Raw genomic sequence first — 24,547 nt, 5'->3', positions numbered from 1 at the left:
AGAGGCCGAGCTTTGTTCTTCCCTCTGAATGCTGGTTATGCGTTGTGGTTATCAAAGCAAATTAGGTGGTATAATGAAGGGATGATGCCTTACAAAAATGAAATGTATGTGGTGCTTTGTTGAGGAATACCGGAGAAGGTTTTGGTGTTACTGCAGTTTCTGGAGGTAAGTTCAAGCAGGCGAATCACGCCTCTGCTTTCTGATGAAAGGGAGACTTACGCTTGTGTCTAAAGGCCTTACGTTCCTCCCTCTCTTCCCCCCCCACCTTACGGCTTCTTTACATGAAATGAGCATGAAACTTAAAACGCAATTATACATTCTCAATACAATACTCAATTATGAGACAGTACGTCTAAAACTGGTCTGTAACTCTTTAAAGAAACTGTGATAAAAAAAATGCAATTAGTAGATTAAAATTCCAAGATATTTAGGCTCTGTGCGTTCTGAAAGTAGAACAGGTCACTAAAGTTTCCAAAATTCAGCGTGATCTTAATATTATCTTTTGTTCTCAGTGTATTACTAAGATGTTTTATAAACTATTTTCTAAATGATACCTTGAGATGCTCCGTACCCTCTGCGGTCCACCAGGCAAGCAGGCTGCCTTTGGGAATTAGGGAAGAATGTGGTTTCCTGAGAGCTTGTAGGGTTTTTGTCCCAGCTGCATTAGGAATATAAAAAAAAAAAAAAAAAAAAAAGTATTACCTTTCCTGTACTTGCTCTATGTAGACGTTTATCATGAAAAATTAGAACATTACAACTCTGAAAATCTTCCAACAATAACCGTGATTAAACTCATGGTCAGTCTGGTTTTGCTCTTGAGGGGAGGCACGGTGTTTGTATACGCTGAATTTTCCAGCCCGTTCAGAAAACTCAGTCTGACCTTGCTTAGCCGTTGATTTTCGGTGACTTTTTAAATTAACAGCAGAAGTCACGCTAATGAAAATGCTGTTGCTTCTTCGGGAAATTAAGTATTTCTGTAAGGAACAGTATGCCCCAGGCAAGATTATATAGATTTGCTGTTATGTTCATGACAGGTCAGGCAGCATCTGACCAGGAGGAAAAAAAACCCTTGCCCGTAGGCTATCTGGCACGACTTCAGCAGGACACATGTTGTGCAAAGACAATAATTTTTATTGGAAATAACATTTCATATAATGTTGTTCTGGAAAAAAATCGGTCTCCTGATACAAAATGACAGAGTCTTTCTTACAGACTCCGTCACACGCATAACTTTGAGCCGGTGAAAATATTACAGCTGTCAATCTGTCACTTCAAATGTATATGTCCGCAGTGAAGTCCCGCTGGTGTCACTGAGAGTTGTGTATGCTTTCCTTCGGCGGGGGGGGAATAAATGCTAAATGCTTTATTCCGCGTACAGACAGATGTGCGTCGTGTAGCATTCCGGTTCTCTAAGGATCTGTAATCCCTTCGTATCACCCGAGTCGTCTGCTGAGTCCTCCCGTGAGCAGGTTAGCGGAAATCTGCGTTACGAATAAAGCAGCAGCAGAAGGAATTCTGTTCCGTTACACCTAAGGGACAAGCAGTTGCCAGCCCCTGTTTGAGCTCAGGTTATTTGTTAGCGGCGATTTGAAAGCGTTAAGTCATTTCTCACATTTTAAAGAGGGTTGTTTTTTTTTTTAGCGGTGTGGAGGGACAATAGCGTTTGAGTAACGTGGAACTGATCTTATTGATGGAATAATTTGAGTTACTTCCATGCTGTGTAGAGCTGCCTTGAACCCGGCGTGCGGTTTTTCTTCAGGAATATAAGGAGACCAGAAATCCATCACCTCATTTTTAAAGGAGGAAGTGTTTTATCCTTACTAGCGGAATGCGGAGTTAGATCTGTTCTTGTTCTGCTGGAGGTTACTGTGGAGGACCAAGATAAATATAACTGTAATCTTTCTTTCGTGGCTGAGAAACTGAATCTTTAATGAACGTATTGTCCAATTGTTAGTTGTTTGTATCTAAAATAATACCAAAAAAACTGATTTTTTAAAAAGGCGAAGAAGAAAAACTTGCATCTAGATAAAATGTCTTTCCTATATAGTTAATAAAATTTGTACTTTTGCATGTTACGTCTCAAGGGATCTATTTGGTGATACAGGTAACAATCCTTTCTTACGGGGTTGGAATTCATAACTGAAGAAACAAACTGAAGTCATTGGCGTAAAAGGGCTGGATCCTTTTTCCTCCAATTGCTGCTCCCTTTAAATGAGTTCAGTGTGTAGAGACTTCAGCAGTTTTATAAAAGCTGACACAGAACAAACATACTCAAATATTTTGCGTTTGTTATGTGACATGACATTATAGTTATCCGTGTATATGTATATTTGTCTCTACTGCGTGCAGTATGTTTTATCTGTTCAGTTTAGGATGTTGCAGATCCATAAAGTATAATTCCCATGAGCTAGAAGAGGAGGAAGAAGCTATCTGAAATAAGTTTTCAAGTAAAAATTAGACAGGGTGAATAATTTGACTTTAATAGGTGCTTTCCTGAAAGTCTGTTTTGCAGATTGGTAGTGTGTATGTCACCTAATAAAAGGGGTGGAAAAAATGACTAATACTTTGTGTGAAAAACGCCACCGAAACCATCTTAAAGAACTTGCAAATTATATATTGTTAAATGCAGTGCTATGTCATGTAAAAGGAAAGTGGGTTTCTATTCCCATAAATCAATAGTAAGGCAGCCAGGCGACGATAAATAATCTGCCAGCGAGTAGAAATAAGAAACGCACCTTTTAAAAAATGGCTATTTTATTATCAATCCGACCCATTATCTGGTATTTTATTATATATCCAGCCCATTGTCTGTGCAGTGTGATTTCTTAGAGCAGTTTTATATTTTGAGGTATGTTTTCATAATATAATTTAATCCGGGTTGGCTTCAAAGTGGTAAATGAAAGCTGTTACTTTTAGGTTTGATGAATTCGATGAGGCAATTGATGAGGCAATTGAAGATGATATCAAGGAGGCTGATGGAGGAGGTACGTTTCTGCTGTTACTTGTTTTTCATTGCGATGGTGATAAGAAGATTGAGACCAAATTTATTTTGATATGAGAGGCAACAAATATAATCTTCTGCCTTAAACTTTGTAGTTTACGGTTTTTACTGTGGTATTTTCGGAATCAAACTAAATAATTTAATGGCCATCCCAGGCTGCCAAAATAAGTATTTGGTCGTGATAGTTAAATTCCGCTTGTATGTATTTTGATATACAAATGCAATGAATAAGCATGACAAGAAAACTCTTAAAATTAATTAATTTACTAAGTTTTGCGTTTGAGATTGGAATGGCAGCTAGCGCTGTTGACATTTGTCCCCTGTAAAAATTTGGCTTATAAATTGGTCCACAGTTGGACCCTTAAAGACCGGGTCTACAAAGTTGTCCTAAAAATATTAATGCAGATCCATCAGCACTTCTCAGTTGTACGTGAATAAAGTGAGATTATGTTCTTTGTTGCCTGTTAAGGCAACATAGGGACCAAAGGAGAGATCTTCAGCAGTATCTGAGGGATGTAGGTGGGTTTGTGCTTCTGCATCACCTTAACTTGCCTGGAGACAACTGCCACGAAATGTTCTCATAGAATCATAGAATCTTCATGGTTGGAAAGGACCTTTGAGATCATCGAGTCCAACCAAACAACCTACAATCTCTGCCACTAGAGCATGCCCTGAAGTGCCACATCTAGATGTTTCTTAAACACCTCTAGGGACGGTGACTCAACCCCCTCCCTGGGCAGGCTGTTCCAGTGCCTGACCACTCTTGCAGTAAAGGAATTCTTCCTAATGTATAATCTGAACCTCCCCTGACGCAGCTTCAGACCATTTCCTCTGGTCCTGTCATTATTCACCTGGGAGAAGAGGCCAACACCCACCTCTCTCCAACCTCCTTTCAGGGAGTTGTAGAGGGCAATGAGGTCTCCCCGCAGCCTCCTCTTCTCCAAGCTACACATGCCCAGCTCCCTCAGCCTCGCCTCATATGACCTGGTCTCCAGACCCCTCACCAGCCTGGTAGCTCTCCTCTGGACATGCTCCAGCACCTCAATGTCCCTCTTGTACAGAGGGGCCCAGAACTGAACACAGCACTCGAGGTGAGGCCTCACCAGTGCCGAGTACAGAGGCACCATCACTTCCCTGCTCCTGCTGGCCATGCTATTCGTGATACAAGCCAGAAGGCTGTTGGCCTTCTTGGCCACCTGGGCACACTGCTGGCTCATGTTAAGCTGGCCGTCCACCAGCACCCCCAGGTCCTTTTCTGCTGGGCAGCTTTCCAGCCACTCTGCCCCAAGCCCGTAGCGTTGCTTGGGGTTGTTGTGACCGAAATGCAGGACCTGGCACTTGGCCTTATTAAACCTCATACAGTTGGCCTTGGCCCATCCATCCAGCCTGTCCAGGTCCCTCTGTAGAGCCTTCCTACCCTCAAGCAGATCAACACTCCCACCTAGTTTGGTGTCATCTGCAAACTTACTGAGGGTGCACTCAATGCCCTCCTCCAGATCATTGGTAAAGATATTAAACAAAACTGTCCCCAAAACTGAGCCCTGAGGGACACCACTGGTGACCGGCCACCAAGAGGATTCTCCCTCAGTTGTTTGGCTTTTGGCACCTCCGTGAAGACACCAGCTTCCAGCAGCTCGGTGCATCTACGCAGACAACCTGAAAATTGGGTGTCTGTGGGTGTGTAGTGTGTTTTCTGATATCTGCCCTACTCACAAGGCACTGGCGTTGGTGATAGTGTGGGTTGGGGTTGACACTTATCCACTGTCTTCTCCATGGACCACATGTATTTCGAAGTGACCACAGCTAGGAGTGGGGGATGTCGGGAATGACTCCAGAGAGAGTCTTGCATGACAAAAAATATTCTGCGTTACAGAAAATAAACTGAAGCTAGAGAGGCACGGAAGAAAGATGTGTATAAAGTTAAACGAAAAATAAACTTGCTCTTTTTTCCCTTTTCTGTCACTGAATTCAGGCATCGGCAGAGGCAAAGACATGTCTAATATCACAGGTCACCGTGGAAAAGACATTTCCACAATCCTGGAGGAAGAAAGGAAAGAAAACAAGCGACCACAAAGGGCTGCTGCAGCACGACGCAAGAAACGACGGCGACTAAACGACTTGGACAGTGACAGTAATCTGGATGAAGAGGAGAGCGAGGATGAATTCAAGATCAGCGATGGGTAGGTCTGCAATTGAACTTCCACCACGAGTCACAGACCGCTACGGGCTTCTGTGACCCTGCAGTGCCCCTGAAACGATCGTTAGGAGCATGTGCCCAGTGCGGGGACATCACTGCGCGGGGCCAGCAAAAGTCCTGCCGGCCCGGGGGAAACGTCATTGTACTGGAAAAAACTGCGCTCCGGGTCCATGCGCTGAAATCATCCAATCTGTATTTTAAGCAAAACGTGTTGTGAAAATGTTACTGGTATGTTTGAGGCCACACCGCGGGGTTCTAAACACCATTATGTTAGTGATGGAGCCAGAGGGGCTCGGTTCTCTGACCGACGTGAGTGTCTAGCAGAAATCCCTAACAAAGATGGAGCTAAAATGAGGCTGGTTGTTCCCTTTTGTCCTATTTTGTGCAATTTTTGATGGGCCTGATTGTCATTTAGAAATTGGAAGAGTAAAATGTCCCCATTTAGAGCATACAGAACTCGACATGCGGGTTCTGAAATGAATTCTTGATTTCTGCTCTCTAGGAGGTAGCGTTTGAAAACAGCCGAAGGAGTGGTTTATTGTGTAGAAAACAAATACGCGTCGCGTGAAGCTTTAAATGCTAAATGAGTATTGCTCTGGCTAACTGAAACTCTCTTTCCACGGAATTTCTCATCGTTTGGTCTGGGGAATTCCTAACGTTAAAAAATTTAATAATAATTTTAGACGTCCTTTATGCCTCAGTGAAGAAACATAACGGAACGTGAGGTCTAAGCTCTTTACCATCAGCGTTTAAAGCTTTACACCAGTCGCTGAGTCAATTGCCTAAGTGTATGGATAATCTATACAACATAGAAACAAATTTTGAGCTTTGCTTTTCACCTGTGACCATGCTGAGGCCATTTCAGTGACGCCCTGAATAGCTGAGCTAAATGTGCTGGAAATTTCCAATCAATGAGCGTAGCTTGCGGAAATCTCCCAGAATTAATAGCGCATTGATCTGTTAAAGTGTGCTCATGCATTTTTCAACTCCAGCCTCTGCTGAATGAATGCCTTCTGGATGTTATAGAGGAATTTACAATCAACTGGCGGACAAATGCAAGTGACCGTGTACCTTCAGCGCTCAATGGCTTTTAAAAAAGCATTGGCTCCCTTTTGACACGACGGGAGTGTTACAAGGGGATGAGTTTGCGAGATGTGTCTTTTGCATGAGAGCGACAATTTTGTGTTAAGACACGATACTGTCACTCTCAGAAATTGCGTAGGATGGTGCTGGGTTCGTGAAGGGCAGCTCATCTCTGCCAGAACGTGGTGGGTGTTACTTTCCCCTCCACAGGGGAGGCTCATCCATAGTTATTGCTGTGCAGATGTTCCATTGCAGTGTACTTTATGAATGCTCCAGAATCTGTCCTATGTCAGAACCTATCAAAGTAAAGAAGTTCCTCCTCATGTTGAGGTGGCACTTCCTATGTTCACGTTTGTGCCCGTTACCTCTTGTCCTGTCCCCGAGCACCACTGAAAAGAGCCTGGCCCCATCCTCCTGACACCCACCCTTTCAGTATTTCTAAGCGTTGATAAGATCCCCCCTCAGTCGTCTTTTTTCCAGAGTGAAAAGACCCAAATCCCTCAGTCTTTCTTCATAAGAGAGGTGTTCCAGTCCCCTCATCCTCTTGGTAGCCCTTTGCTGTCCCCTCTCCAGCAGTTCCCTCTCCTTCTTGAACCGGGGAGCCCAGGACTGGACCCAGTGCTCCAGATGCGGCCTCAGCAGGGCATGCAGAGGGGGGGGATTATATCCATCTGCTGTGTACGGCACTGTAAAGCTCTGTCCCAAGTGTACAACTGAAACCTAACGTCAGGGATGGCAGCTTGCTCTCTCTGGATCTTTGCTCTGCATTATTACTGTAAGATTTGTGCTTTTTTCTGTGTAAGACAATACTTATTGTGCATATATCGCTTGTAAAATGTTGCAGTCCTTTGTTTCCGATATCCATCTCTGTTGCCTGTGGGTCTCTCGTTGAACAGATCGCAGGATGAGTTTGTTATATCAGAGGAAAATCTGGATGAAAGCGAAGATGACCCACCGTCAAACGAAGACAGCGATTCCGAGTTCTGTGCCCGCATCTCCAGGAGACACCTCTCCAGGCCCATGAGGCAAAGCAGGCGGTTACGAAGGAAAACAGTCAAGAAAAAATATTCTGAAGATGACGAAGATGAAGATTCTGAGGACAATTCAAGCAGAGAATCTGGTGAGTGTAAGATGTCTTCGATACATTAAATACTCTGTACTGGGGAAGTCTGTTTCATGTCACGACCGACACTCACTTGTTTGCTTGCTTTGGTCAAATCAGATGTCATCTTTGCTTGTAAAGGCAGTTTGCTACTTGTTCTGCTGTGAATATTCTGCAGGAAACTGGTGTTGAGTACTAGGTTCTGGGCATTTTAAGTAATGATGTGTTCAAATTAATGTTTGTGCTATGTTTTAAATATCCACTTCTGTAGATAGTTTCAGCTACCCTGTACCTTCCTGTTTCGTCCGTGGTTGCAGGGAAGAGAGAGGATGGAGGCAAAAATTCATTTCTTTATAGCTACTTGAAGACTTTCCGATTACCTTTGAAAAAGCTTCTGAAAGAGACATTTTCCCTGACGTTTTATGGAAGAAGGTCCCTTCAGTTGTACAGCATTCTGTGTTCTCTGGCAGGCTTGAAAGCAAGCGATAACACCTTGACTCTCTCCTTGCTACAATTATCCTTTTTGATCCTTAATAACTGAAGACTCCTGCATCACAGGAGAACCGAATAATTCACTTTATTCTACCTCTCCTTCAGCCAGTCCGTTTTCTGTTAGCACGGTTTGAAGTGTGAGAGAATAGTACCTCTGCAATACTTAAACCTTTTCGTGATTAGCGTCTTCCTCTGAATACTGTCCTCGTTTCTGCTTCATTTGAGACCCAGTCCTAGAAGGGGCCAGATATGGCCAGATATGGGCTAGATGAGGTGACGGTGAGGTGGATCGAGAGCTGGCTATGTGACAGAACTCAGAGGGTTGTGATCAGCGGCACAGAGTCTAGTTGGAGGCCTGTAACCAGTGGTGTCCCCCAGGGGTCAATACTCGGTCCAGTTTTGTTCAGTATATTCATTAATGACTTGGATGATGGGACAGAGTGTATCCTCAGCAAGTTCGCTGATGATACCAAACTGGGAGGGGTGGCTGACACTCCGGAGGGCCGTGCTGCCATCCAGCGTGACCTGGACAGGCTGGAGAGCTGGGCAGAGAAGAACCTAATGAGGTTCAACAAAAGCAAGTGCACGGTCCTCCACCTGGGGAGGAAGAATGCTAAGCACCAGTATAGGTTAGGGGTGGACCTGCTGGGAAGTAGTTCTGAGGAGAAAGATCTGGGGGTCCTGGTAGACAGTAAATTATCCGTGAGCCAACAATGTGCCCTTGTTGCCAAAAAGGCCAGTGGAATCCTGGGCTGCATAGGGAAGACTGTGGCCAGTAGGTCGAAGGAGGTCATTCTCCCCCTCTACTCTGCACTGGTGAGGCCACAACTGGAATACTGCATCCAGTTTTGGGCTCCCCAGTTCAAGAGGGACAGGGAACTACTGGAGTGAGTCCAGCGTAGGGCAACCAAGATGATTGAGGGACTGGAGCATCTCCCTTATGAGGAAAGGCTGAGAGAGCTGGGACTCTTTAGTCTGGAGAAGAGAAGGCTGAGGGGGGACCTTATTACGGCATACGAGTATCTAAAGGGTGGGTTGAAGGAGGATGGTGCCAGGCTCTTTTCATTGGTTCCCAGTGACAGGACGAGGGGCAACGGGCACAAGCTGGAACATAGGAAGTTCCGTTCAAATATACGGAAAAACTTCTTTACGGTGAGGGTGAGAGAGCCCTGGAACAGGCTGCCCAGGGAGGGTGTGGAGTCCCCTTCTCTGGAGACTTTCAAGACTCGCCTGGATGCAGCCCTGAGGGATGTGCTCTGGGCAGTCCTGCTTCAGCAGGGGAGTGGGACTAGATGATCTCTAGAGGTCACTTCCAACTCTGAAGTTTCTGTGATTCTGTGATATATAAGCACTTATTTTTACTTATTTTTATTGTGAATTTAAAGTACTAAGTACACTGGAGTGTTAAATTATTGCAGTGCGTTACCTTTCCAGTGTTTTATCTGTCTCTCTAGAATATAGATGATGAACACGTTGGAGTAAGTTGCTTTGAAGTACTGGTTTCTGAAAGGGGAGGGTTCATGCCTGGAGAGACGAAGGCAGCTATATGCACTTAAAATAGTCGCCGTCTCCCTGTCCTGAATGCATCATCGCACTAATCGTAAGCTGTTGTCAATGAAGATAACGGCAGAAGTCTACAGAGATTGCTCATCTGTTGTGTAACGCACAGGAGCAACTGTTTGTTTCTTGGTGGACACACATCTGTGATAAAATGAGCTGATTCCAGTATCGTTCCATACATATCGAAGAGTGTAGTCTTACGTGTTTCTCTCTTTTGCCCCGTTATTGTTCCTCAGGATCCTGCTTTAACCCTATTTTGAGCTAAGGAAATAAGGTACAAACAAAGTGACTTTGTTTTCAGTCTCCAGAGGTGGAGTTCCTTTCTGAAGGTGGTTGTTCTCGTTGACTTGCTCGGATCCTTTCTCTAATACTTTTAGGAAGTAAAGAGGATGCCCCTTTCATCTGCGACTCGTGTCAATCACTAACTTAGGAACAGTGTGGGACCCGTATAGAAATGTGTCTTGGGATAATTGTTCTGGCACAGCTCAGTGAAAAAGCAGCTAAAGTTGATTCGAGGCTATTTTCAGCTGATGTAAATAAATGTAACTCTTTAAGCCACTAGCTGGTGCAGGAAGAACTATGAACGGTGGTAAGTTGTTTTTTTTTTTCTATACAGTTTCTGTTTTAAGCAAACTTACAATCAAGTGAGTGTGATTTTTGTTGCTAATTTAAATTCTATAACTCCGATCTTACCTGGAGCATCATCTTGTTGGTAGTTTTTCATCTGCCTCGTCGTAAAAATGTTCAAATAGAGTACAATTTATTTAAATTTTAAAAACAGAAAGGATTTTCCAGTGTCAGTGGTAACGTGCATCATCAACTCCAGTTCAGTAAGGCTGTTTCAACAAAGGGGTTTGTAGACAAACAGATCAACAGATTGTTGATCCCCAATCAACAAGGGATCGTAGAGGAGGCATCTTTGGCACCAGTAGAGCTGAGGGAACAAAAACACTGGAAGGAAACCTTCTTCTGGAGGAGTTGAGGGAGACGGGAAAAGCGTGAGAAGATTTTAAAATCCAGGAATTCTACACAGGTGATGAATGGGGGAGCATACGCATGAGTCTGGAACGGGTCAGGGCAACGCGGCATGATGGTTGAGACTCTCCTGTGCTGGAAGAGCACATGATTTTACTGGTGCTGGTCTAAAGCTTATCTAAATTGTGCAGTTTTGGTTTAATGGAATAATGGACGTCACTGTTTTCTTCTGTACAGAGAGTGGTGATTACACAGATTACAGCGATGACGATTACCTGGAAACTAGGAGGAGAAGATCAAGACGGAATCAGAAGAGACAAGTTAATTATAAGGAAGATTCAGAAAGTGATGGCTCACAGAAGAGTGTCCGGTATGGGAAGGAGTTAAGAAGAGTTCATAAACGCAGGCTCTCCACTTCAGATAGTGAAGGTAAAATAAACAGTCCGCCGTTCGCAGGAGCTGGTGTATGTCAGCATTAGCACGAAGAGAAAACTGTCTATAATTCAGAGATCTTGGAGAATATTCTTGGCGTTTCTCAGAAACTGTTTCCTTCTGAAACAGTCCAGGGGTTCTTCATGATGCACTGTGACAGTCACTTCTTAAAGTCGTCCTCGTCCCTAATGCTGATTTCCAGGTCTGAATTTACTGTGTCTGGCACGGTGTGCTGGGATTCCAAAATTGGCACTAATGTAACTGTTTCACCACTTTTCTGCTAAGAGGTCACTAAACTTCATCCCAAGAGTCTTTAAAGACCCTCTTTTGTAAGAGAAAGAGTATTACTTCTGGTGCCCTGCCTGTATTTGCGCTGGTGGTTAAGACTCACTCAGTCTCCTGTTTGAAGGCGCTCTGATAAGTACAGAGGAAGCCTGCTCTCAGTGACGTCAGTCACGCCACGTGGTGTGAATTTTGATGTAAAATTGGCTTTTATAAAAGCGACCGCTGACTTTGGGTGCTTTGCCTTCTGGGCGCCCAGCGTATGAGACCTTAGGTGGGGCTCTCAGAGGGGCTGAGCGGTGCGGGTTGCAGTGGATGCCAGCCCTCCTCAGAAAATCAGCCACGCCTGACAGGCCTCTGATTCATAGGTAAGTTTTGGAAGTGTTGACCCGAGTTTACAGAGCGTTAGAGGATCCTCTTAGATGAAGGGAAACAAGTGTTAGTTGGGTGAGAAGCTCAACCTGAGCCAGCAATGTGCGCTGCCAGCCCAGAAACGCCCCCAGCAGCGTGGGCAGCGGGGCGAGGGGGGGGATTCTGCCCCTCTGCTCTGCTCGGGGGAGACCCCCCTGCAGTGCTGCCTCCAGCTCTGGGGCCTCAGCACAGGAGAGACACGGAGCTGTTGGAGCGGGGCCAGAGGAGGCCCCGGAGATGCTGGGAGGGCTGGAGCCCCTCTGCTGGGAGGACGGGCTGAGAGAGTTGGGGGGGGTTCAGTCTGGAGGAGAGAAGGCTCCACGGAGACCTTATATACAGCAGCTTTCCAGTATCGGAAGGGGGCCTACAGGAGTCTCTGAAGGGGGACTTTTTAGAAGCACATGTAGTGTTAGGATGAGGGGTAATGGCTTCAAACTGAAAGAGGGGAGATTGAGCTGAGATCTCAGGCAGAAATTCTTGGCTGTGAGGGTGGTGAGCCCCTGGCCCAGGTTGCCCAGAGAAGCTGTGGCTGCCCCATCCCTGGAGGGGTTCAAGGCCAGGTTGGCCGGGGCTTGGAGCAACCTGGTCTGGTGGGAGGTGTCCCTGCCCAGGGCAGGGGGTTGGAACTGGATGGTCTTTAAGGTCCCTTCCAGCCCAAACCATTCTCTGATTCAAAGTAATTAATGCAACCATATAGTATGTTGAAAACTTGATCTCATACTTCAGTACAGCCTGTTCGCAGAAGTGCAACGAGGCTCCGTGCTGAGAACCTGCTGTGTGGTGCCTGAGGTTTTTTGCTGCCTGCACTGGTGACTTCAAACAGTGCCTGATTGACAGTGTCTTTTCTCCATGAAATCCCGTTTCCTCAGCTATTTTTGGTACTGGTTTTTTTTGCATATTAAAATCCGCACCATTTAGTACCTTTGCAGCACTCTCCCACAGTTCCCGCGGTGTGTTATAACGTATGTAACAGTGTTACTGGGAATGGAATTATGTTGAGAACACAGGAATTCTGACAGAGTCTCTGTCAACGTGAACCTACATTAAATGATACCTTTTAAAATGACAATTCACGTGCCTTTCTAAAGGAAATCACAAGGAGGTGGCAAATGGCGTTTGCCATTGGATTTTTCAGACTCCGTCTTTTCTCACCTAAGCCGTCGAGGGTCAGCGTAGAGGCTGCCAGTGCACAGGCAATATTCCAGTTTGCCAAAAAAAAGGCCTCCCATTAAAGGGCAGCAAAACTTTAAGGGACATTTAGGCAGCGTTCCTATGCTTTGGAAGAAGTTGTATCCAATTTGGGGTGGCGGGGCTATAGCACAGGTGTGTGTGTGTTTATATATATCTCTCTATATATCTTTTTATGATAGTGCAGCCATTATTTGGGATCTCAGTTTCTGGAAGGGTGTAAGGAAGGCGCTGTGAGACGAGGGATACAGTTCTGCGTTATTCCCAGCACGCAGTTTTCACTTCGGGGGGGGGGGGGGGAATACACCTGCCTCCAAAGCCTCTGGTAATCCTCAGGCTGGAAACAGAACGTCAACAAATGGTTGGTCTTTGCTACTTGAGCAGTTTATTTAAAAAGTAAAAAGAATGTAAGTGTTTTGACATGGTTGGGGAACCTGGGGATGGAGAGGGAAACGTGTGTGGTGAGAGAGAGAGAGATGGCTTTTTAATGAGTGTGGAAGGTGAAAAATATAAAAGTGTAATTGTTTTGGTTGCATGCAAATTTGCTAATGGCTTTAAGTCTGCTGCTTATTCCAGAGAGCTACACATCTAAGAACTCGGAAGATGATGAATCCACAAAGGAGTCAAAGCGATTGATTCGAAAACGTCGGCGAAGTACAGACGACTACTCTGAGGAAGAAGGAGAGGATGAGGAAGACGAAGGGAGGCCCGTCCGCAAACGGCTGAATCGAATCGAAACAGACGACGAAGATAACTGCGAAAATGCTAACGACGACGCGGAAAACCCCGCTCCTGCAAATAAGCTGCCAGCACCGCAAGCTCCCCAAGACAACACCAAGAAGCACTGCTACCGGATAGAAAGCGATGACGAAGATGACTTTGATAACGTAGGGAAAGTAGAGAGCCCTTTGGACTACAGCCTGGTGGACTTGCCTTCCACCAACGGACAGAGCCCAGGTAAAACCATTGAGAACTTGATTGGGAAGCCAAGTGAGAAGACCCAGGCCCCCAAGGACAGCACAGCCAGCGCCAGCTTGGCGCCCAACGGGACGGGGAGCGGGCAGGAAGCCGTAGGGCCGGAGGAAGATGAAGATGAACTTTTGAGAGTGACTGACCTTGTTGATTACGTCTGTAACAGTGAACAGTTATAAGACTTCCATTTTTGTGCTAATTTATTCCACGGTAGCTCATACCAGCGGGCCAGTTATTAAAAGCTGTTTTATTTTTCCTAGAAAATTCTCCACTACAGTATCACTTTTTAGAAGCAAGAATTTCACCAGTCCTGCAGTCTTTCTGTGAAGTGACCAGTTTTGAACTTTGAAGATGAATTGCTGTAAATTCCCTCTCTTACCCCTCCCCTTCTCCTTCCAAGTCCATGGTCCTGGGTAATTTCACTCACAAAAACCTTATAACAACAAGAGATTTGTATATTTTTGACTTTATATTTCCTGAGTGCATACAAATTTGTGGAAATGGGTGGCCTAAGAAAGCATTCCAAATCGGTCAGGGCCCAAACCGGAACTGGGGTGGGTTTGGCTCAAGGGGTTGGGGGTGGGGGGGGTGTGCAGAAGCACTTGTGCTTTAGCTTTTTCATATGAGATATATATTATATTTAAATGTTCACAACTTAGATTACAACTTAACAGACAGTTAAAAAGAAAATTAATGTCTGTACTGTTGCATTTTGTGAGTTGTAGGTTAACATACCATAGCTCATTTTAGTAATCACCTTCATGGAAGCAGTTTGATTTTAATACTGGAGGCAAAGAGAATTATTAGAGGCCAAGAAGGTACCATAAACAAGAACTCTACTATCCATTATGACTTGCAGACTTTCCTAATAAACATCCTTTAAAGTGTTTGTACAGTAAAGTGTACTGTAATGAAGTTTTTGACAGTCGAAACACGCTAGCCATGAATTTCTAAAGCTATCTCATGCACAGGTCATCGGATGGTCTTCGAGGCACAGTGTCTAGGGGGAGGACGTCCGGAAGTGACGTTACTCTGTAGGTTGGCTGGCATCTTGACGTGCTGCAAAACTTTTACAGACAAAAGGACCCTGCGGTAGCTGCCCGGCCACTCGAGTTTCACCATCTGTTGGAGCATTCTGAACGAAATACCTTTGTACAAACGGCATTGACCACAGAATGACAGTGCATCAGAGGATTGAGGGATTTTCAAATAAACCGTGACTGGTCCATTCATGTCCTTAATATCTACTTCAAATTGAAGTAAACAAATGGAACAGTTTTCCTTTTGGAGGTTTTCTGTTTGGGGTTTGTGTGTGTTTTTTGTTTTGATTTTACTTATCCGCCTGGATGTATTAGCAGGTTTTGAATGTAGTGTTGGCCTTTGGCCATTAGAATTTTCTTAAAATACATTTTAATAATTGTCATGTGACCAACTGATTTCAAGAAGGCAGTATTCCTGAGAGAAAACGCTTGACTCCAAGACATCTCATCAACTTTTGAGTAGGCATGAAGTGATATGTGCTTTTCTTCAAGGAAAAAAAAAAAAAAAAAAAGGATGACAAAAGACAAAAAACCCAATCATATGGGGCACATAAAAAGCAGAGCTGAAATTTGTTTTGGGTAGCATTCAGTTTTCTCTGTGCTCTGAATTCAGATGCAGGCTGTAGCATTTGTACGTGTTGTAGCTCACGGACAGCTCAAACAGATCTGCCAAGCACTGAAATCCAAAAAGGTCACATCTATTAATCCTTTTGCTCTGAGATTTGGATTTTTGACTGGTGTTAATGTCCATTGCCGGCAATGGATGCACCAAAACTGCTGCTGCCACCGAGGAGTGAGTTCTCCTTTCCTGCCCCACCCGATTCCCTTCCATTATATTGTATTTACTAGTCAGTCATTAAGCACTTCTGTTTTCTTGTAATAAAACCGGCATTAGGCCTTTACTAAATACCTCTCTAGGAAACCTAGATCCAAAAATTACCTACCTTCTGGCCTTGAAAGTCTTGTTTTTCTTTCCCCACCTCTTTCTCCACGAGTTCTATCGGAACCACTCCGTGACTCCGTAGCAGTGCACGTATCCTGCTACCGACCCAGAATCAGCACAGGCGCAAAAAGATGGAACTCGCTCATTAGCTGCTCTGCTAAGGAACCTTGTGATTCAAAACAATGAGAAATCGCTCTCTTTCTAAATGAGAATTAAATTCCATTAAAGATTAAATAGTTTTCCACCTTAGCGATGTTAACGATTAACAGTTTTCCTGAGCAGCTATTAAAACAGTGTAGCGAAAAGATGCAGAAGTTTAGAACGAGTGCTTAAAAAGCATGTGTCGCATTTTAAGCTACTACGGTGTTTTTCTTTGCCTAGGTGATGCAGAAATGCAGCGCTTCTGCCTTTCTGATACACTCGTGTTTGGAACCAAGCAGGAATATGCAGCTTCCACTTTTCAATGTTAATAACTGCTGAGCGTTTTTCATATTTGCAGTGCAAGCGGTCTGAGTCGCGTGCGGCCACGCTGTGCAGCCGATGGTTTCTCATCTGTTTTGGCAGGTGCCATAATCTTTTCCGCTGCCTGATGGAGACTTGTAGCATCTGATCAGTGCTGTAGCAAACGTTCTTGCTTGTAGAGTCAACCCCAAATGTTAAATATTTAGTGGGCAAGTAATTGTGAATGTAGGAAAATACAAAAGGGTTACGATACGGAATATACCAACCGGGAAAAAACTGAGTACTGACGCAGGGAATGATGTCAAAGCAGAAAAGACCAGGAAGCAGAATTGGAGCGTTGAAGCTTACATCAGGAGCATCGCGTTTTAAAAATGCGGAATGACAAGTTGTTAGCAGGTTTTACTTTCTGTAGGTCACTTTTCAAAAACAACTTTTCTGTCTTCTAAGAAAACACCTTTGGTATCCGAGACAGCCTCATCCCCCAGGATCAGAGTTCCCCCGCAGACCCCTGGGAATGTTGTGCAAGTAAAAAACTGCAAAAAGTGCCCTAGAAAGTCGTAACGTTTTCAACCTCGTATTTCTCTCCTTTCTGAGGCTTCCTGCTTGGTGGGAAACGTGCAGTCTCCCGGTTGGAAAGATGCCATTTTCTGACGTGAGGCCAGCTGACTGTGCCGCACGGAGTTCATGCTACGTGTTCTAGTACGTGTACGGGATTCCAGAGTGGGAACGTCCTCTGGGTGCTTTGGTGTCCTCACAATCTTGTGCTCTTCTGTCCTCATCAGGAGCTCAGAAGTTCAATGTCTTTCAGTGTGGCTTTGGGTGAACGGGAAGCTCAAACCATAGAAGAAACGGAGTAAAGCTGGCCAGGGAATTTCTTAACGTAGTGGATTTAACAGTAAAGAACAAGCAGCTGTTGGCTGAACGTACAGGGCATTTATTCAACAAACTCTTGTTCGTTCCACACAGGTTGTCGCTGAAAGCTTTGTCTTTTCTAACTGCAAACTCTTCAGAGTGTAACTGATTGGGAAGAAAGTGAATTGATTCCTCTGTGCGGTGTAGGTAGCGTTGGTGAGGGGAAGAACCTGTAAATCAAGCGGAGGGAAGATAAAGGATGGCTGTTTGCTTTCCTGCGTGCAGCTCGTGTGACTGTCCACGACACGAAAGGCCCAGTAGGTCCGCTCTGGAATTAACGAGTGCGATGTGTTAATCTAACCAGAAGGGTGGTCGAATTAAGAACTCGGTTTCACCACACTCTTCTAGTTATCCAATCTTCTAAACCCGAGCATATTCTTGATTTCAAAACGGAAAATGACACCACCAAAGTACCAAAAAAAACCCTTAGTGTTGAAATCTGGTGGAAGATCCGTCCTGAACAATCAACTTTTTGACAGTTTGACTTCGTACATGTTGAATTACATTGTAAAATTACCCCATCTTCCTGATTTTTTCGTAATGAAAAGATTGCTCTGTTTTAACAGCACTTGAGAGAAACCGAGACGCTTTTTTCTAAATTGCTCATTTTTGAAGTACGTCGCCTTCAAGATTTCTTTGGATTAAAGTGTCTCAGTTCCTCGTCGTGTAGCGGGAGCTTATGACTTAGTTGGACTTGTTTTCTGTTCGCTTCTGTTTCCCGATCGCTGTGTCTGAACTCTTGGTGACAGACCTGACTCAAAGAACCTCACGGGAGGAACAAAAAAAGTATGTTCACGAAAGAAAAATTGTATAGTAGCGGTACACTTGTTCTGATTTGTCTTTGCATCCATCATTTGAACTACATTGTTACCCAGATGCTTCAACTGTTGATTAATTTTAATAGTTTATCGTCAGGGTGTCCATTTTATACCTCTGTTTTCAGGCGCTTATGCCTTGGTTTTCAATACTCGTCAATAGGAAGGCCTGGTCTAAACTTTCAAATAATTGTTTCAAATTAGGTATTTTCGCAGACTTCTTTTATAAAAATGAAACGAGGAATTTTTATGGCACCTGTGTTTTTTTTAATTCACTTTGTACACAGCAATTTAAATAAATCGTGGCAGTAATGCTAGCCCCCGGAACTGGTCTGACGAAGAGATTTGTGTCGTCTAGTTCAAAATGGTGATACGTAGGCCTTGAAAATTGGTTTGGGTACATGTGCAGTGACTACTATTCGCAGGCTTGTAACATGGATATAATGTGCAGCGCACACCCTACATGTGTGTTTACATTTGACGTATGCTTCCAATTCACTGGGTATATAAAATCTTTAAATATATGAATATATCAATATATAAAGAAGGTCAGATATCTTCAACCAAAACAGTTGGTTGTGTGTTGAATATGGTGGGGGAAACTCTTAACAATTTATGTGAAAGAGCACAATTCTGCAATTCCTGAAGTAACTTCTCTAGAAGCATTTAGGATATTGTCTGAAATAAGGATTTGCAGGATGAAGCCCACATTTCCTGGTAGTCTTGTTTTTCTTCTTCCCCTTCCCTAACAGTTGTGGCGGGGACTATATCTCACTTAAAATGTTGGAAGAGAGAAAATAAATCCAACAGAAACGATCCTTATTTTTTTTTCCCAGTATATACTGATGTAAGAAAAATTCTGTCTGTGCTTTAGAGACCTAAACCTGCTACTCTGAGGCCTAGCGGAGAGCTCTGGCTTCAGAAATGTTTGTCAATTGAAAACTATTTCTGAAAACCCAGGAGGTATCGAAGATTACTAGTCACTTCTGAAAACGCGCACCGCTGACCAAGCTCTTATTTTAGCTTAGGTGTAACTAACCGGGGTAGTTCCAAACAGCAAAAACGTGTGCTTGGGAATTGATTGTCCCAACGCTTCAGAGTAATTTAACTTATTTTGTATATTGCAAAAGATGTATATTGCTTAGTATGACACTTAAAAAAAAAAAAAAAAAAAAAAAAAAATGATGATTGTGTACAGGTTCTGGGGGAAAGAATAGAACACTCTAAAGTAGATGAGACGTTTTTATAATTGAATACACGGTGTAAAGGCTTCAGATTTAACTGCAATTAAACGGAAGTCCTACAACTTGGGTTTTTGACTATCATTTTGTAAATGCTGGCACCCCGCACCTGAGCTGAGGAGCAGGAGAGGGGACACGTGCTTAATGAAGGCACGCGTGTCTGCGAATATATCTACTATTGCTACTTATAACCCCAAAGGTTACTAAGGAGGACTGAACGATGGAGTGGCTCCGTTCGCTCAGTTGGTTTACTTTGTGCACTTTGCAGCACTTTGTGTATAGTCAGTCTCACTGGTTCCCCGGGTGCAGACAGAGTCGCTTTCTCCTGCTGTTTGAATGCTCTTCCAAACGACAGCAGGAGACGGGGAATGGATGGAGGGAAGTGGAACGGAAAAGATGTGTATGCAAACCCATGCCATTTGCAAGACAGGTCTTGGGCAGGCCTAAATCCGACTTCTGACTCGCCCTTTAAAGACTGTATTTCCAATGGAATGTCTCTCCGTTTCGGGGAATCATCCTGATGCCCTCCTTTTCTCATCCTGACCTTCAAAGCAACAGGCAAATCTATTTGAGGTCTCTTTCCTTGAGGGAATCAGTAATGTTCCATCAGTGCTATGTGGAGAAAATTCGGATCTGTCCCTAGAGTATTATGACAAAGTTGGCCTCTGGGGGCATCGGTTGGAGTCCGCACAGTTTGCTTTGTTTATTCCTCTTACGATGTCCCACACAACTAAACCGATTAGCAGTACCTAGATTAGTCGGTCAGAACTTGACTTAAATGATTCTACGGGGATAAAGTCCTTCTACTAAAGCATACGATAGGGCTAGTTACCAGTGCACCGTTTGTTAGTTAGAGCAGTTAAAAATCCTTAATAGATACTAATCTGCTACTCAAGTTAATGGTAGAAAAGGAAATCAAATCATAAAACTGTTCGCTTTGTTTAGTTTGACATCTCATACTCGTTATATGGACTCTAAAATCTTGTACAGTATCTTATGCTATATTCATTAAAATGGTACTCCTCCCCCTAACTCGCATTAAAATGAGTTGTTGTTGTTAGCGCCAAGGCGGTTGCTAGTTCCTACCTGTGTTTCACAGCCCTCCTACGGCAGGCAGGAGACGGCACGTGGCCGACTCAAAAGCGTAACGTCACCATTCTCGGTATGCCCGACGGTTCTCACATAGGCACGGATCCTCTTTATGAGACGGACATCGGGCATATTCCTTCTCCCAGGTAACACAGAACACCTTACTTGCTCGCAGAACGGTTATCCTCCGGTATCCTGTGAGAATTAGATCCAACCTGCCAGATAGGTCTCTTAAAGTTGAAGATACGCTTACACGAAATACAGTTTTGTCTTGCTCCTGTGTGCTGTTTGTATGTTTGCAAAGAAGCCTTGAGTTCCTTAAAAACGATCCCATTCACAGTCGGCCTCGGTTTTTGTTTTCTTTGGTCAAGTTCCACAAGCCGAGCTCTTTCTGTAGAGTTTAACCCTTGCGTTTCTCGAGTCCGGAACTTTGGTTTTTCAATCTCTCTTCAATCACGACTTGCTACAATATCAAAGGGAAGGGACTGAGGGGACACACACTGTGTGTGTGAGGGGGAGGGCGGGGGGGGGGATAACGTTGAAAAAACTGGAAGTGTTATTCTTGTTGCACATAAATCGGGTGGTGCTTTCACTGTCTTTCCCCCCCCACGCACACCAGTAATACCACGTGCATGTAAAACACGACGCGTTAAAAACTTTTCTTAAATGGAAGTCATGGCGGCCTCAGTGCTCAAAGGGTTAACTGCAGTTTATTAACAGCTAACGTTTTTAGATTTGCAGTACGCAACTGTTTAAATACTGTATTCCTTGTAAATGAAGTAAAAAAAAAAAAAAAGTTAAGGCTGGTGCCAATATTTTTGTTAATGAATTGTTCAGCGTTGTCTCTCACTACATCTGGTCAGAACTCTTTGTGTATAAGCTGGGCCTGAAGCCATTTTATAGCTTGTAGGCCTAATTGTGTAACTTTTCTTTCATAATGTTTTTGTTATAATATCTACTGTCATTTCTTTCATATAAATATGACATGTAAATTGTCATAATAAAAAAATTGAAATAACTTGATGTACCAAGTATAATGTGTATTGAAGAAACGAGGGCTTTTTTAATGGTCGCGACGTGTGCACATACAGGAGAGGTTTCTTTTTTACTTTTAAAATAAGCGGAGCATTGACCGCCGCGTATCGTTCCAGCCTGCGATGGTGACGCTGCCTGCCACGGGCACGGAGAACTCCACGGTTTATGCCGATTTTGTTACAGCAGCTCAACTGACAGAGTTTTTCTTTCTTTCACCAGCTCTGGCTGACAGCGGGGAAGACCTGATGGAATTATTTTTGCAGTTGTGGTAATTTTCTATCATCTTCTACATTGTTTTTCATATCTAATTTCATAGCGATGTTGCAGTCACTCGACAAAAACCAGTGGCTTGAACAGGGCTCGGTGCTTGCCTTATGCTACAGCATCCGTTTCGTTTGCTGTTGGGAGTCGTGTGATTGTGGAATTAGTGGTGAGTTCTTACAGGCGGGGAGAAAACGTGCCTCATTTGTTACCCGTGTTTGTGTGCAAGGGTCATACTCGCAGCCGGCACCATACCTGGGCTGTTCCAGCACACATCCGTGGTGCTAATGCGAGGAGCTAGGTTCATTTATTTAGGCCGAGATGTGTAAAACCACTAGACGGAAGCCTGCAGAGAAGCACTGAAGATGTAGATGTTCTGACATGTGGCTACAGCAATGGCCACCCGCGATGCTTCAGGACTTTTAGCAGGAAAAAGGCAGGGAGAGGGAAGTGAATCAAAGCAAAGGGTGATTTCCCTCCGTGTGAATCACTGAGGCCCGTCAATCTTTTTTTCTTTGAATGTGTCTGTGGTCATAGTCAAGCTACTGCGTGTTCCTGTAGCGATGAGAAATCGCTGTGAAAACCATCCTCCTGCTCCGAATGAAGAGCCAAAATTTAACATTTGCATTTTTGATGGACTCTGGGTGTTTATAAGTCTGAACTGGCCACCTTAGAGCAGGCAGTGCCCTGCAGTCAGTGGAGAGACAGAGTCTTCCGGGAGCGGTGCGTCTTACCTTGTGTCCTAAGATGACTCTTAACCCTGTGAAGGCACCTGCTTCTCCCTATTGCCTCTAAACACAGCTCTGGTTGACTAAATCACTCTTGGACATCCAACATTCAGGCGTTGGTGTGGGGACTGTTACTTTTTAAAGCTCTTAAAGCTGAGGAAAAAAGCTTTCAAATAGCACCATTGTGTTTTGTTGGTGAACTGACAGGAAATGTCTGCCTACCCACCATGACCTTCTGTTAGATTCTAGACTCAGTACTGGGGTATGAAGTATCTGGATCTTGTAAACGGGGAAGATGCAGATTTCTCCTCCTCCCTAATGCTTTGGCCTCAAAACCATCTTCCCAGCCTGGGTTTAAACCAGCTTTTTTCCTGTCTTCTTGTGGAAGAGCACTACGTGACACAAGAAAGACTCGCATTTGTGTGCAGGAGGAGAAACCAACTCTGTATTCCCTCTCACTAGAGGGAATGGGTTAAAACTAGAGATGGGTCGATTCAGACTGGATGTTAGGAGAAAGTTCTTCACCATGAGGGTGGTGAGACACTGGAACAGGTTGCCCAGAGAGGTGGTGGAAGCCCCATCCCTGGAAGTTTTTAAGGCCAGGTCGGACGGGGCTCTGAGCAACTGATCTAGTGGGAGGCGTCCCTGCCCAGGGCAGGGGGATTGGAACTAGATGACCTTTAAGGTCCCTTCCAACCCTAACAATTCTATGATTCTATTGCTCCGCTGCAGTGGCTTAATTACACTTCATTCAGAAATCTCAATTTGAAACAATCTAAAGGAGTTGTCGTGTGATTTCCAGTTAACTACAGAGATTGTGAGGGGTCTCCATGGCTGGCATGGACAGCCGTGTTAGGGGATGGACACGAGCACGAATATTGGTTTATAACCACTAAGTGTGGTGAGGGAGTGCTTACATGTATTTCTCTTTTCCCAGCAGCTGCCACAGTCTGATCTGCATTCACAGAGGAATCGTAGATTTTTGTTTCCAGGTGTGCACTTGTTTGGCATGGCAAACTTGAAGGTCGTCAAGAAACTTCCTCATCTCCTATTGCCTCTGATGGTTTTTTCAAGCTATTTCAGCAGTGTTTAAATATCGCTTAATCTTGGAAGTTGCTTTGATTTCGGTTAAGGTGGTTATTTGTATGAATAATTATTTGCATAATTAGAACCCAAAATGGATTGGTGTGGCTGAGAAGCTTTCCAAAACATTTTAGAAAGCTCAGCCTAATGGAACCACGTTATGTTCTTGTTGCCCCTGGTTTCTTCACACGTTTTCTTTTCCCAAAAGGTGTTGCTTTGGCTCTTTGCTATCAATGACTGTTAACTAGGAAAGTCCAGAGAAGGGAAAGATGGAGACCTAATTCTGTTGATTATCGGTTTGTGTTTGTGAGAACCTGGGTTTGCGCACAGGTAGGTAAATGACTCCATAAAAGTAAATTCAAACTGATGAAAGGGAAGACTGAGACCCATGACAAGGTAACATCTGCACGGGCTCTTGGTGAGTACGTGGCTATGGCAGGAGCATGTGCCAACCTGAAAAGTCAGGGAGAAGAGAGGTCTGCAGCGGCACTGCCTCGCTGATGGAGTTATCAATCAGGAGTATCCCCTGACAGTGACACACTCCACTGGTGCAGACTGAATGTTACCACTTGTTTACCCACACTGTACTGGTATAATCCCTGTTTCTCACCGCAGTAGCACGTGCCAGAAGAGAAACCTTCTGCAGAAATGGTGTAAAACCAGGGGGAGAAGCGGGGCCAGCGTTTGAGGGGATGGCAGCCCTCCTGTCACTGCAATCTTTGTGCCAAGGCTCACCAGGTACACACCGCGGCAGCATGGGGCTCCTGACCTCAAGTTGGTCACTCCTGAGGGAAATCAGCTGGATATCCTTTAAGCAATTCAGGTCGTTGTGACTTTCTTTTTCTTCTCCATGTCTACCCCTGTACCATGCGTACCAGGCACTGGGTGCTGGCCATCCACCTAAAATTCCCTTTCCAGCATCTAATAATGTTCACCAAAAAGCTGCTGCGTTTGTTTTTTCCTTTGAGATTTACAGGCTAAAGCTCACCAACTGTCATTGGGCAGTACTGCCAGTGACCACCTCAGCACTCCTCTGTGCTTCTCTTGTTCCAGATAAAGAAAATTTTACTCAAAAAACTGACCGACGCAGACGCTCTTGAATCACAGATCGCATCGCTCTGGAGGGGGACCGCGACTCACCCTCCGGAACACGGACGTTTTGAGGCGAAACACCGGCCCCTCCCCTGCGGGCCGCCGACGGCCGCCGTCAAGGCGGGAACGGCCCCAACATGGCAGCGGGTGG

General features: G+C 44.5%; 1 protein-coding gene across 6 annotated transcripts in view; it reads left to right on the top strand.

The window, feature by feature from the left end:
• Nucleotides 1–14,165, top strand: part of RSF1 (remodeling and spacing factor 1) — a 66,535-nt gene extending 52,370 nt beyond the window's left edge. For all 6 annotated transcript variants that reach the window (XM_074572330.1, XM_074572335.1, XM_074572333.1 and 3 more), the window contains 5 exons: nucleotides 2,917–2,984; nucleotides 4,974–5,181; nucleotides 7,178–7,401; nucleotides 10,648–10,839; nucleotides 13,300–14,165. In XM_074572330.1, the coding sequence (XP_074428431.1) occupies nucleotides 2,917–2,984; nucleotides 4,974–5,181; nucleotides 7,178–7,401; nucleotides 10,648–10,839; nucleotides 13,300–13,874 (1,267 nt within the window). In that variant the 3' untranslated portion in view covers nucleotides 13,875–14,165. The remainder of the gene's footprint in view (nucleotides 1–2,916; nucleotides 2,985–4,973; nucleotides 5,182–7,177; nucleotides 7,402–10,647; nucleotides 10,840–13,299) is intronic.
• Nucleotides 14,166–24,547: the final 10,382 nt, after the last annotated feature.

This window comes from Larus michahellis, chromosome 1 (assembly GCF_964199755.1).
Source record: "Larus michahellis chromosome 1, bLarMic1.1, whole genome shotgun sequence".
In the NCBI taxonomy this organism is placed as follows: Eukaryota; Metazoa; Chordata; class Aves; order Charadriiformes; family Laridae; genus Larus; species Larus michahellis.
The sequence above is the reverse complement of the archived record's forward strand: the minus strand, read 5'-3'. Positions and strand labels throughout refer to the sequence as shown.